Source organism: Lutra lutra, chromosome 16, assembly GCF_902655055.1.
Source record: "Lutra lutra chromosome 16, mLutLut1.2, whole genome shotgun sequence".
Classification (NCBI taxonomy): Eukaryota; Metazoa; Chordata; class Mammalia; order Carnivora; family Mustelidae; genus Lutra; species Lutra lutra.
Genome location: NC_062293.1, coordinates 43,525,543 through 43,541,688, shown reverse-complemented (window position 1 = coordinate 43,541,688; position 16,146 = coordinate 43,525,543). Strand labels below are relative to the sequence as shown.

The 16,146-nt window shown below is 61.3% G+C and overlaps 1 protein-coding gene across 2 annotated transcripts; it reads left to right on the top strand.

Annotated features, from left to right (window-relative positions):
- The first annotated feature begins 1,562 nt into the window (after positions 1 to 1,562).
- GIT1 (GIT ArfGAP 1) lies at positions 1,563 to 15,962 on the top strand. Of its 2 annotated transcripts, XM_047707231.1 has the most exons (21): positions 1,563 to 1,853; positions 7,425 to 7,558; positions 7,987 to 8,099; positions 8,216 to 8,321; positions 8,843 to 9,060; positions 9,146 to 9,240; positions 9,577 to 9,619; positions 11,352 to 11,378; positions 11,548 to 11,596; positions 12,038 to 12,110; positions 12,672 to 12,769; positions 13,140 to 13,251; positions 13,383 to 13,516; positions 13,680 to 13,832; positions 13,955 to 14,185; positions 14,275 to 14,328; positions 14,505 to 14,591; positions 14,711 to 14,784; positions 14,890 to 15,072; positions 15,190 to 15,253; positions 15,458 to 15,962. In XM_047707231.1, the coding sequence occupies exons 1-21, from the start codon at positions 1,802 to 1,804 to the stop codon at positions 15,668 to 15,670; spliced, it is 2,313 nt and encodes a 770-aa protein (XP_047563187.1). In that variant the 5' UTR covers positions 1,563 to 1,801; the 3' UTR covers positions 15,671 to 15,962. The 2 variants fall into 2 exon arrangements, with proteins under 2 accessions (XP_047563187.1, XP_047563186.1); XM_047707230.1 differs by lacking the exon at positions 11,352 to 11,378 and having other exon boundaries at positions 1,663 to 1,853.
- The last annotated feature ends 184 nt before the right edge of the window (positions 15,963 to 16,146 follow it).

The following is a 16,146-nucleotide window of genomic DNA, read 5'->3' as shown; positions in this document are numbered from 1 at the left end:
ATCGGGGGTGAACGGGCGGCCACCGCTCGTGGCATGTGCGCCGGTGGCCGCTCCTTTTCGTCGCCCAGCCCGGGGCCACCAAGCCCACAGACTGACTCCTTGGTGCGGCAGCAGCATGGTGCGGCAGGTGGTGCTCCCCGCCCCCGCCGCCGGCGCCCCCCACCGCCACCGCGAGGTATCTTTGCTCGCAGAAGCCCCGCCAGCTGAGCGGCTGGCTGTGGGGGGAGGGGAGGCCTGCAAAAAGATTTTTCTTAAAGGTGCGATTATAAATATACCCCGTGGATCGCGATTTCAAACAAACTTGTCAATCTGGGCTGCAGCTAAAGGCGATGGAGGCAGCTTTGCTTGTATTTCGGGTGGTGTGACTCATGAGCATTACTTGTCTCCCCCAGGGAAGCAGTCGGCCCACCCACAAGTCACTGCTGCTCCGGCACCACTGGGATGAAACCAATTCCCAAACCCCTGCCGAAGGACTCCCCTCCCATCTACACCCCACCCCCCCACCCCCCTTGTTACTGAGGTCTCCCTGCCCCTCAGGGAATCTTCGCTTCATTCAGTCACCATCGCCAGACCCCCAGGCCTGGTTTGGGCCACCCCTGCCCTCTCCCTACAAGCCAAGTGCTCTGGCATTTTGCTGCTGCAGGGATGGGGGCTGGGTGCACGCGGGGCACACGTGTATGGGGAAGCATGCTCAGTGCAGGGGTGCACCCACGTGCGGCCTGCGCCTCCGCTTCCTGTCCCCCCACCTACGCCGTCTCCGTGTGAAGTCTAGGAAGAAAGGCCACCGTAAGAAAAGATCCCTGTATGTTGTGTGCTCACGCCTTGGACACACAAAGCTGCGGTGGCCCAGAAACACCGTGGAGAGAGACAAGGCGGATGCAGAGTGGTTATTACGGCACACAGGCACAGTGGTCACTCCTCGGGAGGTCTTTAAAAACTACCAGATTCTTTTCTCTCGGGATGGAAGCATGGATGAGGTATAGGTGTATTTTTAGCTGGGAGGCAGGGGAACACCTGGGCGTCCATATTGTTGGCGTTGTGCGTAATCAGCAAGGGCGTGACCACACGCACACCTGGACACTTAGATGTGGATACACGGGGGACCAGGTCGTACACCTCACCTCCGCCAGACATAGGCGGGCACCCCAAACCACAGCCCTTTGACGAGGAAGGGAGCCTGGGCCTCCAGCTCCTTACTCTCTTCCGTGTTCCCCAAGGGTCACTGTCCCCGGATCTGAGCCACCGGGCCGCCCTCCACCTGGAAAGCGAAGGGGATGGGGCTGTGAGGGTAACTCACACTGCCGCGAGGCCGGGGAGCGCGGGAGCCGAGCCCAGGGCCCCAGGCGACGCCGCACTCTCGGGTCTGCCTAACTACGGCCGCTGCCCCTTTAAGCGCCCCCGCCCCCTCCCGCCCGCGCTGCCGGCTTCCTTTCTCCGGGAGGCGCGGCCCGCAGGGCCGGGCGGCGGGGCGGGTGTGCGGGCCGCCCCTCCCCCGGTGGGCAGGGCCTGCGCGGTTTCCTGCAGGAGCGGCCGGGAGCCGCGCAGGGGGCGGAGAGAGCGAGCGGCGAGCGGCGGCGGGGCGGCGCGGGGCGGCGCGGGGCGGAGGGCGCCGGAGGGCGAGCGGGCAGGCGGGCACGGCGGGTTCCGGGCCAGCCCCGGGGGCGGACGGTTGGCCGGGCGCGCGGAGCCTAGCCGGGGCCTTGCCGGAGCCGGGCCGGGCAGCAGGGGCCGCCGCCGCCCGGGCCCGCCGCCCGCGCCCCCCACGCTGGCCCAGAGGGCTGCGGCCGCGTCGCCGCTGAGGATGTCCCGGAAGGGGCCGCGGGCGGAGGTGTGTGCGGACTGCAGCGCCCCGGGTAAGCGGGGCCGGGCCGGGGGCGGGACCGTGCGGCGAGGCCGCCGGGCGGGCGCCGGGGCCTGGCGGGAGCGCCGTGCGGGGCCGGAGGGCGGGGCCGGGCCGGGGGGCTGCGGCCTCCGGCCTGGGCCCCCGCCCAGGCCACTGCGGAGCCGTGTCCTTGGCGGGAGGGCCGGCTGGGGGGCCTCGGTTCCCTTGCGTCCGTGGACGAGCGAGGAAGGACATTCTCGGCGCCACCTCCCACCCCTCAGTCTGAGGGAGGCAAGCAGCTAGCTGCCCCCCCCTTCTGTCTCTGTATCCCGACGGAAGCGCCAGCCTGGGGTGGCGGGAGGGCTGTGGCGGAGGCCAGCAAGGTTTAGGAGGTGGGGGCGAGTGTGGTTTTGTGTCATCTCAGTGCCACCCCCGCGTCTTGCACCTGCTGCTCGCATGGTCTGCGCGCCCGCTGAGGTGGCGGAGGTCAAGGGGCAAGAGAGCTGGGCAGATGGACCAGGAGGGGCCTGGATAGTGTTTCCTCGTGAGCAGACGAGGGGTAGCTGCTCCGAGGACTCCCTGCCCCTGGTTACCAAGGCCGGGGCTCCTTGCAGGGCCTGGTGTTGAGGGCCAGTACAGCCTGGGCATCTTCCTCGGAGGCATCCCCAGGCTGCCTGGTGACTATGAGCAACTAGACTCAGCTGTCCCCGTGCCCTGTGAAGGCCTGCTTGAGAAGGTGGGCTGAGCATTGTCCCAGCTTGGACACTGACCCCTCCTGCCCCTGTGGCCCCCTCTGGCCAGAAATGGGCAGGAAGCAGTACCCCTGCGTTGTCTGGATTCCCAGGACCGGGCTGGCTTCCTGGCTGTATTTACTGTGGTGTTTCCCTTCTTCCCAGCACGGTAAGGTCCAGGCTGATGTGAAAGCCCCCGGAGCTGCTGAGGAAGTGAGGAGCAGTGACCTGAGAGGCTGCTGCTACCTGCTGTTGTGGGAGGACACTGCCAGTGATGGGGCTCCACAGCTGGCCTGGGGAAGGAAGCCCTGGCTCTTGTCCATCTTTTTTAGAAAAGGAGCTATCTCGCTGGGAGACCTCTGGGCAGGCTCAGGGTGTCTCTGAACTCCAGGGGGACTAAGAGCACAATTAAGTGTGAGAGTGGGAAGTTCCATGGGCTCTAACTTCCAGCCACCCTTTGGACAGGCCCAGGACCCCAACAGGTTGAGAACCATAGATGCTCTGGTATTCTAGCATGAGGAATATTGGGTAACTGTGGGGGCTTGGCAGAGGCAGGGTACTCTGGGTGGCTGTGACCCGGGGCTCCTCTCAGGGCATGTCACCATCTGGAGGCCATGAAGAAGCTACCGGGGCTGATGGATCCTTACCCTGATGAGCCAGAGACTGTGATCCCCTTCTCCCAGCTGCAGGCAGGTCTGGGGGTGGGAGGGCTCAGATTAGAGCTTGCCCTCTCTGCCTGTCCCAGGCTGTTCCATACCTCTCGGGGGTGGGCATAGCATGGGGGTGAGGGTGGAAGATCCAGAAGGACTGGGAGGAAGGTGCTCAGCAGACACTCATCCTAGGCCCTCACTGTGACCCATGGCAAGACTTTCCTCACTCTGGGCCTCAGTTTCCTCAATTGTGAGGCAAAGAAGTTGGAGTAGAATGGTTTTTGAAGACCATCCCATCTTCAAGTCTGTGCTTCTGATACTCAGCTAAAGGGACATAGGGCAGAATCAGCAAGGCAGCTGTCCTTTCTCCACCACGTTTGACTGTTTCAAGTCTCTGGATGCCGAGTGGGTTCAGGGAGGAGGTGTGTTATCAGATGTCTTGGACTGCTTGATTCCGGTCTGCAGTCACTGTTGCACAGGGGCACAGGTGCACCAGGTACAAGTTAGGGTAAGGGTTAGGGCCCCCTGATCCAGGACACAGCTCCAGGAGAGGCAGGTGGTGGGGACACTGAGGTAGGCAGGGTACTGACAAAGTCTTGGCCCTCACCCTACCTCGGCGCCTTGCATGGTGTCTGGCACATGACATACCAGGCACTCCCTGAGTGTTTGGATGCTTGTTAGGACTCCAGCTGGCCACTTGGGGCTACCCCATTCTCCCACTGTCTGATGCAAGGAGTGGCGCTCTCCGTGTGGGAACTGGAGCAGCCCAGGTACAGGGCTTGAGGGTAGTCAACTGTTGGGACCCCACTGGCCTCTGCCTCTTACCCGGTCATAGGCTCCTTTCGCTGTGAAAGGGCTTCCAGCCCTAGGAGTGGGGCCGTGGCCTTTTTGTGGCTGGTTAATGGGGGGAGGCTGTAGGGGTGAAAGGTGAGGTTCAGGCTGACCGCAGATGTCCTCCCTCCATTTCCAGGCCCGGGCATACATGTGACAGGTGTATTTTGTAAGGCGGCTGGACATGCCATGACCGCTGTGGCTGCTGGTGCCCCCTTGCCAGGTGCCACATGTGTACCTGCCTGTCCTGGGAGTCCAAGGGAGGGGCAGGAGTCCAGGCACTCTGGAGAATGTGTTCTCCCTGCTTCCTTCCCCTCCACTCCCTCTGCCACATGGTCCCGGCCTAGCCCACAGACCTGTTCCTCATCCCAGGGTCTCCATCTCAACTCTCCCACCTTGGCAGCCCAGGTCACAGGAGTGAAGACCTTGGGGTGCCTGCCCTATAGGCTCTTGGGTGAGCAAGGATGCTACTGGCTAGGGACATTTGGAAACCCACAGGCTTATATGGATTGCAGGGTGGGAGTGAATGGGGGCTTTCTTCCACTTTTATTGAGATTGAAGTTACGTACAGCCGAGTTCTTGCACCTTCCAGTTTAAGCCGCTAACCCGTGTAACTACCACTCCAGTCAAGAGGTAGAGCATTCCTGTCGCTCTCTGGGCCTTTCTTCTGCCCCCTCCCAGTCAACACTGCCCCCCAGAGGTAACAGTCATCCTGACCTTTATCCCCATGGATTACTCTTACCTGCTTTCAAGATGGCGGGCTTCTCCCTTTGTTTAGGGAGGCTCTGCTCAGGAGACCCAGGCCTTTATAGCAGACCTGCTGCCCCTAGAGGCTGGTCATGGCTTTGGGTGGTGACTTGAGTTCACCTTAGCAGAGGCCTTCGTGGTTAATGTCATCCCAGGATCCCTCCTAAGACCCCTCCTACCGCTTGCCCATATATTCCAGGCCCCCTGTCCTGAGGCAGAAGCCCTGGGGGAAGGTTGGCAGGATGCTGAGGAGGTTACCACTGTCTCCTAAACCAGATGTTCCCTGGGGGTGCTTGGCTAGCTCAGTCAGTAGAGCGGTTGACTCTTGATGTCGAGAGTTCAAGCCCCATATCGGGCCGTTGGGCATGGGCCTACTAAAAACAAAACACCTTATGTCCCTGTCCTTTCTACCCCAAGTTTGACCTAAGGGGCCTCTTGGGGGCAAGGGTCCCTTAACCTTAAACCACCGTAGTCATTTGACTTACAGAAACCCTTCTGGCCTGACGAACTGGCCTAAGTGAGGTTTAGCGGCTCCAGCTTGAGTAGGCCCAAAGCCCCTTGGGCATTTAAGAAGTCGGTAGTAGGGTTAGGGTGGGCTTTTCATCTGTGTAATGAAGAACTGAGCTGGCCCCAGTGTTCCCCCTGCCAGGACAGTGTCCCCAGCTCAACCTTCCTATTTTAGGTCACTGTGGAGGAGAGGTAGGACCCCTCCTCCAGGCTAGGTGAGTGCCGAACAGAGCCTGGGACCCAATTCCCCAAATCCGAATCTCTTGGTCACTGCCGTATTTAGAGGCTCACCATGTCTGGCCTGGCTCTGGAGATCTGTGCAGTCCTCTCGGGCCTGGCTTCTCCGGTCAGCCCGGGGGCCTGGGGTGGAGGCCTTAGGGCAGCCCATTTATGATCCTGGCTTGGGCGGCTCCCCACTTACAGGAAACCCCACCATTTCAACAAGAGGAATTTAGGCTGCGTCATTTCCAGCTTCCTGCTTGAGCTGCCGGAGGTGGCTGGCGGGCAGACCCCTCACCCAGTGGTGCTTGGGAGTGGGGGGAGGGAGTTTTCCATGTGCCTCACTGGGGTCCCTCCCTGTTTGGGTAAAACCAACAGAGTGTCCTAGGGTTCCCCCTGTTGGTACAGGCAATGGGTCCCTGGGATCAACTCCCAGAAAAGTATATGGCAGGCACCTTGTTGCCCTGTATTTTTGTGGGACACTTAAAGAAGCCCAGACCCAAATAGCTGAACCCCCTCTTTCACTTCTTGTTTCCTCCCTGTCCCCATGGAGGGGATACTTGCTGTAGGCAGAACTCAGGCTGCTGCCTGACTCAGTCTCCTTACGATTCTCTTGGGAACTTCTATGGAAGTCCTTGAAGGGAAGGGTCTGAGAATTGCCTTCTGGTTGGAGAGTTTCTCATTACCCCAAGTCTGACCCTCCCCTGGGGGGCCCATGCCCACCTCAGGACTCCCTGAGCACTGCCAGGCATGCAGAGAGCCAGTCCCTCACTCTCCCCCCAAAAAACAGGGCTTCCTGACATTGGGGCAGGGGGCCTGGGCAGAGCACAGTGTCGTGGGAGAGAGGCTCCCTGCCCCCGCTCTCTTGAGGCACACAATGGCTGCTTTCTCCCCCATGACCTTTCCACAGCCTGAGCTGTATACAGCTGTCTCCTCCCCGCTTCCCAAGGGGCCCTGGATGGGTGGCATCTCCTCTGCCCTTGAAAAGGACCCCAGGAGCTCCCACCCTCTCCTGGCCCCTCCTTCTTATCTCCAAAGTTTGCTTCTCCCCATGGAGTGGGGAGTGGCTTCCAGGGCCCTTGCCCACTTGGGGCTTCCCCCTTAGGGGCAAGAGCAAAAGGGAGAGCACTGGGTGTGAACATGGCCCAGTGTCTGGCATCTCAGAGCCTGGGTCCACGTCCCAGCAATTCCACTCGTTAGCTGTGTGACCTTGAGCAAGCGCTCTAACCTCTCTGAGCTGCTGTTTCTAATTGGGAAAGCAAGGATAGCATTTCCTGCCTTGCCTGACAGTGGTGAGAGACAGTGTGTGTACAGGTCCAGCTTGTACGTGGTGGGTATCCAGCATTAGTTCCTTTACCCTCTCCGGCCCTATTTAAGAGGGGCTCCCGCTCAGCCCATCAGTGATGATAGTAGAAGGCTCAGCATGAAGAGGCCTCCTTCTAGCTAAGAAGAGAGTGGAGGCAGGACCCTGTAGAACGGTGGGATGGGTCAGGTCAGAGAGCCTGTGGGTCCCACAGAAGCCTGGGTGCAGGAGGGATGGGGCCCTGCCCAGACCCAGGAGGAATGCCTAGGGCTGTCTAGCAGGTCCCCCGTGAGGGAGGTCTGGGCCAGCTGTCTTGTTCCCTGGGAATGGCTGCAGGACAGGAAGCCATGCCCATTGAGTCGGCCTGGGGACCCCCTCCCCCCAGACAGGCCCAGGCACAGCTCTCAGTCTGCTGTGCACCTTAGGGGAAATCCCTCCTACACCTAGCTAGGCTTCCTCATGGGTAGGTAACCTGTGTGTCCCGATGGTCCTCTGTTCCCTGGGCTTTGGGAAGCTGAGTGAGGGACTGCGTCAGCCTGGTGTGAGCCCACAGCAGGGGCACAGGAGACAGTGGCCCTGATCTGGGCTTGGCTGACCCAGCTCCCACCCCGCAGACCCCGGCTGGGCCTCCATCAGCAGGGGCGTGCTGGTGTGCGACGAGTGCTGCAGCGTGCACCGGAGCCTGGGCCGCCACATCTCTGTCGTCAAGCACCTGCGCCACAGTGCCTGGCCTCCCACACTGCTGCAGGTACGTGGCTGTCCAGCTGGTCCCCCGGTGCACGCGCCCCCGCGCACACCACCCTGGATCCAGCAGCTCCCAGAGGGCAGAACCCAGCCTGTTCTTCTGGCCTGGCAGACACAGGTGCTAAGACTGGGGTCTCCCAGGCCGGGGCCCTCTCCCCTACCCTGCCATGTCTTAGCTTGACCATGTAGCACCAAGCAGGTCGCTTAACCTCTCTGAGCTGTGGCACGCTTGCCGGGCGACCCGAAGTGCTACAGGGGACCTACGTGCTCAGGCAGCCTGACTGGGTGGGGTGGCAGGGTGCTGGCAGCAGGCACATGGGAGACCCCCTCAGTCCTGTCTCCGGCCATGCCGGCTGTGGCCAGCGCTGCCCCCCCACCCCCCTGGTAGCTGGCGCACAGCGGGCACCAGCACTTGGCGCCTCTTCCCTGCAGATGGTGCACACGCTCGCCAGCAACGGGGCCAACTCCATCTGGGAGCACTCTCTGCTGGATCCCGCGCAAGTGCAGAGCGGCAGGCGCAAAGCCAACCCCCAGGACAAAGTCCAGTGAGTTGGGCTGGAGGGCTGGTGGCAGGGGCCTCGCGGCCTGGGACGTGGATCCAAGGGTGGCCGGGTGACTAGCCTCTCCCGCTCTCCTCGATGCGCCCCGTGTGCCCGCCCAGCCCCATCAAGTCAGAGTTCATCAGGGCCAAGTACCAGATGCTGGCGTTCGTGCACAAGCTTCCCTGCCGGGACGACGACGGGGTCACTGCCAAAGACCTCAGCAAGGTTGGAGGGGCCCCGGGGGATGGGCGGGCCTCCTCTCTTGACACCTGCGACACCCTGAGGGCCCGCTCCTTCGTCACCACAGAGCCTGAGGCCCCAGAGGCGTTGGGGTCAGGCAAGAAGAGTGGGCGCAGCAGGGAGACAAGACTGCATGGTCAACGGCATGCAGCTGAGCCCCTTAGCTCCTCCATGGACACCCCAGGGCTAAAACCCCACCAGCTGCCATCCAAAACCTGGGAGAACTTGGGGCCGTTTCTTAGCTCCTCTGAGCCTTAGTTTGCTTGTCTGTAAAATGGGAAACAAATCCCAGCATCTCCCTGACAGACACCATCTGTGTCAAGCAGTGCTCACGGCACAGGTAGATGTGACTGACAGCCAGGCCGACCTCTGTCCTCCCTCACAGCCCAACTCCAGCTGGGCCCCTGGGAGCCGGTGGGAGGCCCAGCAGCTGCCTTATGTGGTGTGGCTGGAGGAGGGGAGGGGCCCCACGCACACGTCTGCTGCACACTCTGCTCCTTTCGCAGCAACTGCACTCGAGTGTGCGGACAGGCAACTTGGAGACGTGTCTGCGCTTGCTGTCCCTGGGTGCCCAGGCCAACTTCTTCCATCCAGAGAAGGGCACCACACCTCTGCACGTGGCTGCCAAGGCGGGCCAGATCCTGCAGGCTGAGCTGCTTGTAGTGTATGGGGCTGATCCTGGCTCCCCCGATGTCAATGGCCGCACACCCATCGACTATGCCAGGTGAGGGCCGGGTGGTGGGTGAGGCTGGGCTGGGTGGGCGTGGTGGACGGCCGTTGCAGGGCTGAGGCATGCCCCCTCCCCACAGGCAGGCGGGGCACCATGAGCTGGCGGAAAGGCTAGTCGAGTGCCAGTATGAGCTCACTGACCGGTTGGCCTTCTATCTCTGTGGACGCAAGCCGGGTGAGCGGAGCTCGGGGCGGGTCTGGCTGGGCCAGGCAGGTGGGACCCAGACACACCCCAGCAGCAGGTGCCATGGTGACAAAGCCGGCTGGGAAACAGTGTTGCTAGGCAACTGGCTCCTGTGAAATTGATGCAGGCTCTGGGCTCCTACACGCTGGGATGGGGAGTGGGGGTGGGCCTAACTTCAGTCCGCTCCCAGGGCGCTTGGGGGTGGCCTGCCCTCCTCCCTGTCCCCTGACACTTCTGGGTGCCACGCCCCGATCATGGCAATGAAGTGGGCTCCCAGCTGCGAAGGCCACCCCGCACCAGTGACTTGGCATTTTTATTTTTGTTCAGATCACAAGAATGGGCATTACATCATCCCACAGATGGCTGACAGGTGAGTGCCCACCTGATGCCCCTTCCCAGAGGCTATCGGCTATCCTTTGGGTGTCTGGGCCTCAGTGCCTCCACCCCTCCCTCTCCCCAGGCTTTAGGGTCCCCCACCATCTGGGGGCTGGCAGTAGAAGCATTTCTGTCCAGTCTTCATTCCCCGATGCTGGGCCCCAAGGCAGGTGACAAATGCCAGCTTGGCTCGTGACCAGCACAGCCCGAGCCCCCCGGCTCTCCCGCACAGGCTTGAGTACCAGCAACACCCCTGGGAATGGTGGATTGCTGCCTTCTGCTTCCAGTGGCACTCACCCCACTAGAGAATCTTTAGACAAAAAGATATGGGCTCCAGGGATTTGACTCACTTTGGGACTATTGACCAGGTCTCTGTGGCGTGCTCAGAAATTGAGTGGGGCTGGGGGCAGGGCACAGCACCACTGAGGTGTTTCTGTCTGTGATCAGCAAAGCCTCTGGCGCCTAGGCGTGGGGGACACTCCCTTGGCTCACAAGATGGTTGCTGGCGCCACCTGCTGGCCACCTCTGCTGGCCAAGTCTTGCCAAGCTTTGCCTGCAGGCCTGGATCTCAGAGAGAGGAGGCTCCCCTCCCTCTCCAGTGGCTAGCGTGGGCAAACAGGGATGGTCAGGCCTAGGCACCTTGGATCCATGAACCCAGACCTTCTCTGTTATGAGACGCCGAGACTCGAGACTCCCTCCTACTTCTCTGGTCTTATTCTGCGCCGTGTGTGTACCTGGATGCTTCTGGTGTGTGTGTTACAAACACATCTGGGCGTGTACTCAGGGAAATGGTGACAGAACACCTTCCTGGTGCCGGCCGCTGTTCTTGGCCCTGAGACACAGGTGACTCAGACAAGATCTCTGCCTTTAAGGAGCTTACAGTCTAGAGAGTGAAGCTGCCTAGTCAGACAGCTCTAGTTCGGGGGGCGGGGGGGAGGGCAGCGAGAGAAGTAAAGGCAGAGATGGTATAAAGGAGCAAAGCCGTGCTGGGCACCGCGGGCAGTCGGGGCAGCTGGAGCACCGTGCAAGGAGCAGGGAATCCCAGGAGCGGGACCGGAATAGAAACAGACGAGAGAACGGCCCACCCTGTGAGCCCCAGCAAGAGGAGACAATGTATGGAGTCAGCTCTGCCATGTGTTGGGTGTTTGACTTCAGACAGGCTACTGAACCCTCTCTGAGTCTTCGTTACCCCCGGAAAGGAGTTCAGCAGCACCTACCTTTTTGGGGCTCTTGAGAGGATTAAGTGAAATGATGCATGCTAAGCACGGAGCATATTTTTTAAGTGAGCTTTTTGTTGGAATGCGGCTGAAGTATGCCGTACGTATCTTTGGTCATTGAGTTGTTTTAAGGCCAGGGGTAGAGTGGTCCGATCCCCCGGCTGCTGGCTGGAAACAGGGATTGTGGGGACGAGCTTGGAAGTGGGAAGATGGGTGAAGAAACTGATTCGAAGGCCCAGGGATGAGGGACTGATGGTGGAACCCGGGGACAGCTGCCCTGGGGCTTGAGGGTGAGGGGATCTCCAGTGCCCCCTGCCACCAGGAGCAGACGCTGGTGTGGGTGAGTGGGGCTCGGAGGGACAGAGCAGGAGGGTGGAGGAGCAGGTTAGGGTGGGGGGAGATGAGTTCCGTGGTGTGCATGGTGTCCATGGGTGTGCGCCTGTCGCCCTGCTCCCGGGTAATTGCTGCCTCTGTCCTGTTCTTTCCTCTGCTGCCTCTCTCTGGACTTAGATCTCGGCAAAAGTGCATGTCTCAGAGGTATATGGTGCCTGCCATGGGGGCAAGCTCTGGAGGTTGGGCTGGGGGCTGTGCTTGGTGTACAACATCTAGAATGTTGTCTTCCCTGGGTCCTTGCATGTTCAGGCGTCACCGGCAGGGGCCTGGCCACCTCTCATGTCTGCCCGTTCCCATCTCCCTCTATCCACAGCCTAGACCTGTCCGAGTTGGCCAAAGCCGCCAAGAAGAAGCTGCAGGCGGTGAGTCCCCTTGGATAGACAGGCTCTAACACTAGGAGCTGTCCGCATCTCTGACCCTCCACCCCTGCCGTCACTCCCCCTCCTTCCTCTGACCTGGTATCCTTTTCCAAGTCTTGTGCCTGCCCCTCACTCTTGCCTTCCTGGCTCCCTTCCCCCTACCTCCCTGGCTTTTGTCTTCGACCCTGGCTCTGCCCTCTGCAGGCTCCAGGGCCCTGGCTTCACCTCTGACCAATCTGATCTGGTCTCCCTCCTGTCCTCTCCCACTGTGGAGCGTGACAGAGAGACCCCTGCCCCAGTTTCCAGTTCTGAGACTACAGGGATTGGGCAGCACATGGAACACAAGCCATTCCCCACATCTTAGGACCTCTTGCTTGAGCTGGCCTTGTCAGTACTGGGGACCAACTGATCTGACAAAGCCTCTGTCCCCCTCTTTGTCTCTAGCTCAGCAACCGGCTTTTTGAGGAACTTGCCATGGACGTGTACGACGAGGTGGATAGAAGAGAAAATGACGCCGGTGAGCGAAGTGGGCATCAGAGGTCATGCATGGGTAGACGAGATGAGGGTACCTGCTCACCTGCTGGGGAAGGGCTAGGCCCTGTTGTGGTTCTCTGGTCCTTTCCTGGGGACTGAGAGGGGCTGCTTGGGGTTGGTTCGCTCAGCAGCTCCACAGAGCCGCCCCTGCTGGCTGTGAGTGGCCGTTTCTCCTCCCCCACCTCTGGACTGGGGCTCATCTCGGCTCTGGCTGCCTCCCACTTCGGCTCACTCCCCAGTCCCACTCCGTCCCCCTACACCACTCCTTCCGGGCCACAGCCAGATTCCAGCCCAAACTCTGGGCTGGGCCTGGCAAGAAGGAGTTGCCTTGTTCTGCTCGTCATCAGCCTCGCTGGCCTCGCCCAGCCTTGCCCTGACTGGACCCTGCTTCCGTTGTCTGAAGACCACCCCTGTTTTGCACACCAGCACTTGGTGGGCTTGGGGAGGGGCGAGGAAGGCTGTGCTCAGCACTTCCTCACCTCTGCCCCATGGGCCTGGCCGCATGGACACTCTGGCTGACGTGCTCCCTGCCCTTCCCCTGCAGTGTGGCTGGCCACCCAGAACCACAGCACCCTGGTGACGGAGCGCAGTGCCGTGCCCTTCCTGCCTGTGAACCCCGAATACTCGGCCACACGGAATCAGGTGAGGGGCCTGGGGCTATCTCCTTCCCTCCGGGGGTTGCCAGCTCTGTGGGCCCTGCCCTTGCTCCATGGCTGCCGCCTGGGCCTGCTCTCCTCTCCCGGCCTAGGCTTCCCTCAGGGCTCTGCCCGTGCTGGGCTTGGGAAATGGGAATGAGGCTGGTTTTGAGCCACTTGCTGAGCAACTTCCAGGGGGTAGGGGGAGGATCCCAGCCTCAGGAGCTCCCCATAGCACCCAGAATCAGTGTTATCCCTGACCCCCCCTGCTCTGGCCATGAGCCAGGTAAAAGGGGACTCCCTTGCAGCTTGGTTCCCCCTGCTCTGTCACCTAGAAGGGGCCCCATCTTGCCAGCTGGGTTCTTTCTGGCTTGTAGGGGCGGCAGAAGTTAGCCCGCTTTAATGCCCGAGAGTTTGCCACCCTGATCATAGACATTCTCAGCGAGGCCAAGAGGAGACAGCAGGGCAAGAGCCTGAGCAGCCCCACAGGTGGGAAGGGCGTGAATAGGGCGGTGGGCAGTGGGCACTTTTCAGAATATTCTCTTTCATGGCTCCCTTTTGGGGTGGCATGGTGGAAGGGTTGTGTGGCTGGATCCTGAGTGATGGGACTGTGTCCTCAGACAACCTCGAGCTCTCTGCAAGGAGCCAGAGTGACCTCGACGACCAGCACGACTACGACAGTGTGGCCTCGGATGAGGACACGGACCAGGAACCCCTGCGCAGCGCTGGTGCCACTAGGAACAACCGTGCCCGGGTCTGAGCACTGCCCCACCCCGGGACTCCACCAAGGCCCAGCTCTGTTCCCTTAGAGCCTGGGGCTTCGGGGACAAGTGGGCTGGTTACGGCCTTGAGAAGAGCCTTCTGTGGGCATTTACGCCCTGCCCTGAGGGCTGATGAACCTCTGTCTCACTCTGCAGAGCATGGACTCCTCAGACCTCTCTGACGGGGCCGTGACCCTGCAGGAGTATCTGGAGCTGAAGAAGGCTCTGGCCACCTCCGAGGCAAAGGTGCAACAGCTCATGAAGGTCAACAGCAGCCTGAGCGATGAGCTCCGGAGGCTGCAGAGGGAGGTAGGGGCAGCAGCGCTGATGGGGGGGGGGGGCTCCCAATGTCCTGCTTGGAGGATCCCCACTCCCAGAGGTGGGGTGCTGCCTGGAGCCCCTGGAGGTTCTGACACCCTGTGCACTCTCAGATCCACAAGCTGCAGGCAGAGAACTTGCAGATCCGGCAGCCGCCAGGGCCAGTGCCCACAGCCCCGCTGCCCAGCGAGCGGGCAGAACACACATCGATGGGGCCTGGCGGGAGTGCCCACCGCAGGGACCGCCAGGCCTTCTCCATGTATGAACCAGGCTCCGCCCTGAAGCCCTTTGGGGGCCCACCTGGGGATGAGCTCACCACCCGGCTCCAGCCTTTCCACAGCACTGTGAGTTGCTCATGGGTGTCAAGGACTGAGGGAGACAGGGCGGGAGCTGCCATGGGGCCCTCCGTGATGCCTCCCGTGCCATCTCCCAGGAGCTGGAGGACGACGCCATCTATTCAGTACACGTTCCTGCTGGCCTTTACCGGGTAAGCAGGGCCTGGGGCACAAGGGTCCATGTCTGCAAATGGGTTCTGAGCCCCAGCAGGTGTGGCCTTTGCGTTGATGATGGCTGGGCACGGGGAGGACCCGCGCTGCTGGGAAGCTGGAAGGCGGGGTGGGGGGGCAGAGAGGAAAAACTGACTCCAGCCCTCCTGGGTTTCAGATCCGGAAGGGGGTGTCGGCCTCCGCCGTGCCCTTCACTCCCTCCTCCCCGCTCCTGTCCTGCTCCCAGGAAGGAAGCCGTCATACGGTAATGTGCCCATCCCCGTTGCAAGGGACAGGCCGAGTGAGGTGTGCACGTGGAAAGCAATGGGCTGTGTGGGTCTGTGAATGTGTACGTCATCTACTGCCCCTTCCCCGATCCTCCAGAGCAAGCTTTCCCGCCACGGCAGCGGTGCCGACAGCGACTATGAGAACACACAAAGTGGGGACCCACTGCTTGGGTGAGGCACCCCGGGAAGAAGGCTGAGTGGGCCCTAGCATGTCTGTGAGGGTGCTGGCAGGCAGCCTTAAACCACTGGCATGTCTCTTTCTCACCCTGGCCTCAGAATGGAAGGGAAGAGGTTTCTTGAGCTGGGCAAGGAAGATGACTTCCACCCAGAGTTGGAAAGCCTGGATGGAGACCTTGACCCTGGGCTTCCCAGCACAGAGGATGTCATCCTAAAGACGGAACAGGTCACCAAGAACATTCAGGAATTGTTACGGGCTGCCCAAGAATTCAAGCACGACAGGTACGGGGGTGGGACGTGAGGCTCCTAGGGGCCCGTGGGTATTGCGGAGGGGAGGGGTCCCACCGGTGTTCCATTGTTCCTGCGAACCCTAATTTTTACCCTCCCCTCCCCCCAAAGCTTTGTGCCCTGCTCAGAGAAGATCCATTTGGCTGTGACCGAGATGGCCTCTCTCTTCCCAAAGGTACAGGGGCTGCACTTGATCTTAGCCAAAAGGCTGAGAAGCTATAGGTACAGGGGCTGGAAAGAGGAGCAGGATCGGAGGGTCTCCGGGTGGGACAGGTGCAGGAAATGGGGACCCTATCTGAGTGCAGAGGACGACACACCGTGGGCCACATTCATGGCTCATGGTTTGAAGTCCAAGGCCCAGCTCCCTCCTCCCCTCCAGAGGCCAGCCCTGGAGCCTGTGCGTAGCTCGCTGCGGCTGCTCAATGCCAGCGCCTACCGGCTGCAGAGCGAATGCCGGAAGACCGTGCCCCCGGAGCCGGGCGCCCCCGTGGACTTCCAGCTGCTGACTCAGCAGGTGATCCAGTGCGCCTACGACATTGCCAAGGCTGCCAAGCAGCTGGTCACCATCACCACCCGAGAAAAGAAGCAGTGACCACCCTCCCTGCACCCTCACCTGCACCCTGGGACCTCACTGGCCATGGGAGTTGGGCCACTCCAGACACTAACCCCCACTAACCCCCACCCCAACAGAGCCGCTGGCGCAAGTGCCCTTAGTGCTGCCACTTTCCCCTGGCAGCCAGGCGCCCTGGTGCCCGCCCCCCTCAAGCCCCCAAGGATGGGGAGGTGGGGTGGCAGGAGCTTCTGTCCCCCACATTCCATGTACCTCCCCCTGTACATAGCATTCCCCTCTTCCCCCTCCCCCAGCGTGCAGGGGCCTGTAAGGCATCACTCCCAGCCCCTAGCCCTCGGGGCACCCTCAACCAAGGGTCGGGTGGGGACACTCCGGGTGGGGACACTCCAAGTGGGGCCATTCCCCCTCCAGGCACCCCACCCCATGAGCCAGTTCAGCCCTATCGGGGGCTGAGCGGGGACATCCTCTCCTTTGTACATAATCTCTGGATGTCCCCG